Here is a 2,446-nt window from a genome sequence, read left to right on the forward strand (position 1 = left end):
AATAGTAGTTATTAATTATAATGGTTAACTACTAAATATAATAATAATGAATATTAATTTATTAATCTTTGGTCTACAGTGTACATGAGGCCATCTGTGACCTCTTCTATGAGCTCACTGTAGTTCTGGGGCAAGGTCTAGCTTCAGGTTGCTGCTATGGAAACGATCAGATCAGTTCTGCATGAATCAAACTATTGACCCTTTGCACGTGACGTCACGCTCTCTAGAACTTCGGCTACTCCGCCATGACATCTCAAAACAACAAGTCTAAAAACAGACATTTGGTTGCCAAATATAGCCTTTATTTAGTTGATTTCACCTTAAAAATGGTCATTGTTTGTATAGCCGACCGTGCAACGACCTGCCAAGGATGTAAACCAAACTTTATTTTATTTGAGGGAAGATACGGCAGCAATGGATAGCAGCCGTCAATCATGTCTGTCAGCCCTCGTAATCACGGATTTCCGATTACAGGGTGTAACGGTACAGCTAACATTTTTACAAGGTAAGGGAAACTAAAGTTAATATACTTTATAAATAAGTATGATTAGAAAGATACCAAATATTGCTTTATGGAGAAGGTATGTGTACTTACTTGGTAACCATGGAGACAATGCTGCACCATCATGTAGCCTAGCATGTATAGAAAAGACTGGTTAGCATTCCGTACATTTTTAAGGGCGCTCTGGTGTAAGAGGAAACGCTGTGGTTTGAATTCAGGTATGTATCGGTTTCTAAGCATATTCACAAATGCTGTTACACTAATTAAAAACCGTTAGTTTTAATTTTTGAAAATTAGATCAATATATCAAAACTTAGAAATTCCACCAATACTAAAACCAATTAAAACTTGCACTTTATCTTTAATATATATGGTGATAAATTGTCTGTTTGTAATCCCCTGTAGGACATTATACCACCTTTTATGCTTTTGTACTGTTAAGTATTCTGTCTCAAAGAATCAAGGACGAGAAAAAAAGCCACTTCCTGACCCCCATCTGAATTTCGCGTGTCATCTGGGTCACGTGTCTGCAAGCTAGAAGCTTGTCCAACACGGACTGAACGGCTTCGTTCACGTTCTCTGCTGTTATTGCCAAAACTACAGACAGCGCAGGACAACGCCGTCATGTTCACAACTTCTGTTAGCTGATTGTTCAGGTTGAAATTTTTTCGAGAAAAAAAATCTAAAGTAAATGGCAGAAAGCCCAGCCTGTGCTGTAAGCCAGATTTGAGTAGAGCAGAATAGAAAAGGGTAGGAATGCAATGACAACTTTATCCGGACTCCAATAAAAATACGTTTTCAACTTTACTTACAGCAGGAATACAGATCCAGACACGACACAGTTTTCTGAAAGTACAACTTTTTAATATTTTATACATTTTCTGCATTGATGAAGTTTTAACTGAACTGTCTCTGAGATACAGCACGTCCGAAACCAGATTCCCTCATAAGTCAACAGTCTGAATCAAGACAGCCGCGGGTGCAGCTCGATACTGTTGATTCTCAGGACAGTCTGCGGCTGCACGATGGTCCTCTTCTTCTGGAACCGGTGTCTTTTCCAGAACACCATGTGCATTTTGGGACAGGATTCGGTCTTTTCAATCACGGTGGCTTTGACCCTGACCAGCTCCTTCCCGAGCAGAGGCCTACCGACCAGAGTGAAGTCCTCCGCCCCGACCAGCAGCACTTTCTCCAAGTAGATCCGGTCTCCGCACTCCGCTTCGATGTGGTTCTCCACCAGGATCAAGTCCTCGTTGGTGACCTTCCACTGGCGAGCTGCGAAGTGCACCACGGCAAACAGTCGGCCGAAGTCCTGCCTCTCGATCCGGTCGTTCACGGTGCTCACCACGGCGGCGTGTCGGCTCCGCTCCTCCTCCGCTGACACGAAGCTAGTTTGCTCCGACCACGGAGGGCTGGACAGGGAGGTCCGGGGCAGCAGGTCGCCGCTTACAGAGCTTTGTGTTCGAGCGGCACAGAGGGACAGGAGAGGGTGTAACGGTACTCGCACACTGTTTGTCCTCCACAGGGCAGCAAACCCTCGGCTAACCGCCGCCATTATCGTTGTCTTCTTCTTCTTGTTTATTTTTTCTTCTTTTATATTATGGAATAAGGCAAACAACGTAAGGTGCACTACCGCCACCTACCGGACTGGAGCATGGACCGAACAATAATCAGAGGGAATTTATTTATACTGATAAAAGAGTAGCACTATTTCAACATATTTTTACTCAAGTCAAAGTAAAAAGTAGTCATCCAGGAAAGTATTTGGTAAAAAAAATATATATATTCAAGTACTGAGTAACTAATCAAATTATCAAGTATTTAACATTTAGAAATTGCATAATCAGATGGACCAAAATATAAAGTTAAGTAGAAATTTTGATATTTTAAGAACCAAAATGACAATCATTAATTTAAGTAACAAAAAAATCTGCAATCCCCCCC

At 41.8% G+C, this 2,446-nt stretch overlaps 2 protein-coding genes across 2 annotated transcripts in view; one reads left to right on the forward strand and one right to left on the reverse strand.

Annotated features, from left to right (window-relative positions):
- Nucleotides 1-233: 233 nt before the first annotated feature.
- wipf2a (WAS/WASL interacting protein family, member 2a) overlaps nt 234-2,446 on the forward strand; it is an 18,820-nt gene continuing 16,607 nt past the window's right edge. The window contains exon 1 of the mRNA XM_008418736.2: nt 234-505. The gene's annotated coding sequence lies outside the window, so the exon portion shown is untranslated. The remainder of the gene's footprint in view (nt 506-2,446) is intronic.
- Nucleotides 1,342-2,100, reverse strand: mrpl21 (mitochondrial ribosomal protein L21). The gene has a single exon (XM_008418748.2). It carries the CDS (start codon nt 2,055-2,057, stop codon nt 1,467-1,469), a length of 591 nt encoding a protein of 196 aa, XP_008416970.1. The 5' UTR covers nt 2,058-2,100; the 3' UTR covers nt 1,342-1,466.

Source organism: Poecilia reticulata, linkage group LG1 (genome assembly GCF_000633615.1).
Source record: "Poecilia reticulata strain Guanapo linkage group LG1, Guppy_female_1.0+MT, whole genome shotgun sequence".
NCBI lineage: Eukaryota > Metazoa > Chordata > Actinopteri > Cyprinodontiformes > Poeciliidae > Poecilia > Poecilia reticulata.

Bases quoted from the DNA above. Each gene is read 5' to 3' on its own strand.
- mrpl21 (XM_008418748.2), bottom strand. From the start codon at position 2,057: ATGGCGGCGGTTAGCCGAGGGTTTGCTGCCCTGTGGAGGACAAACAGT.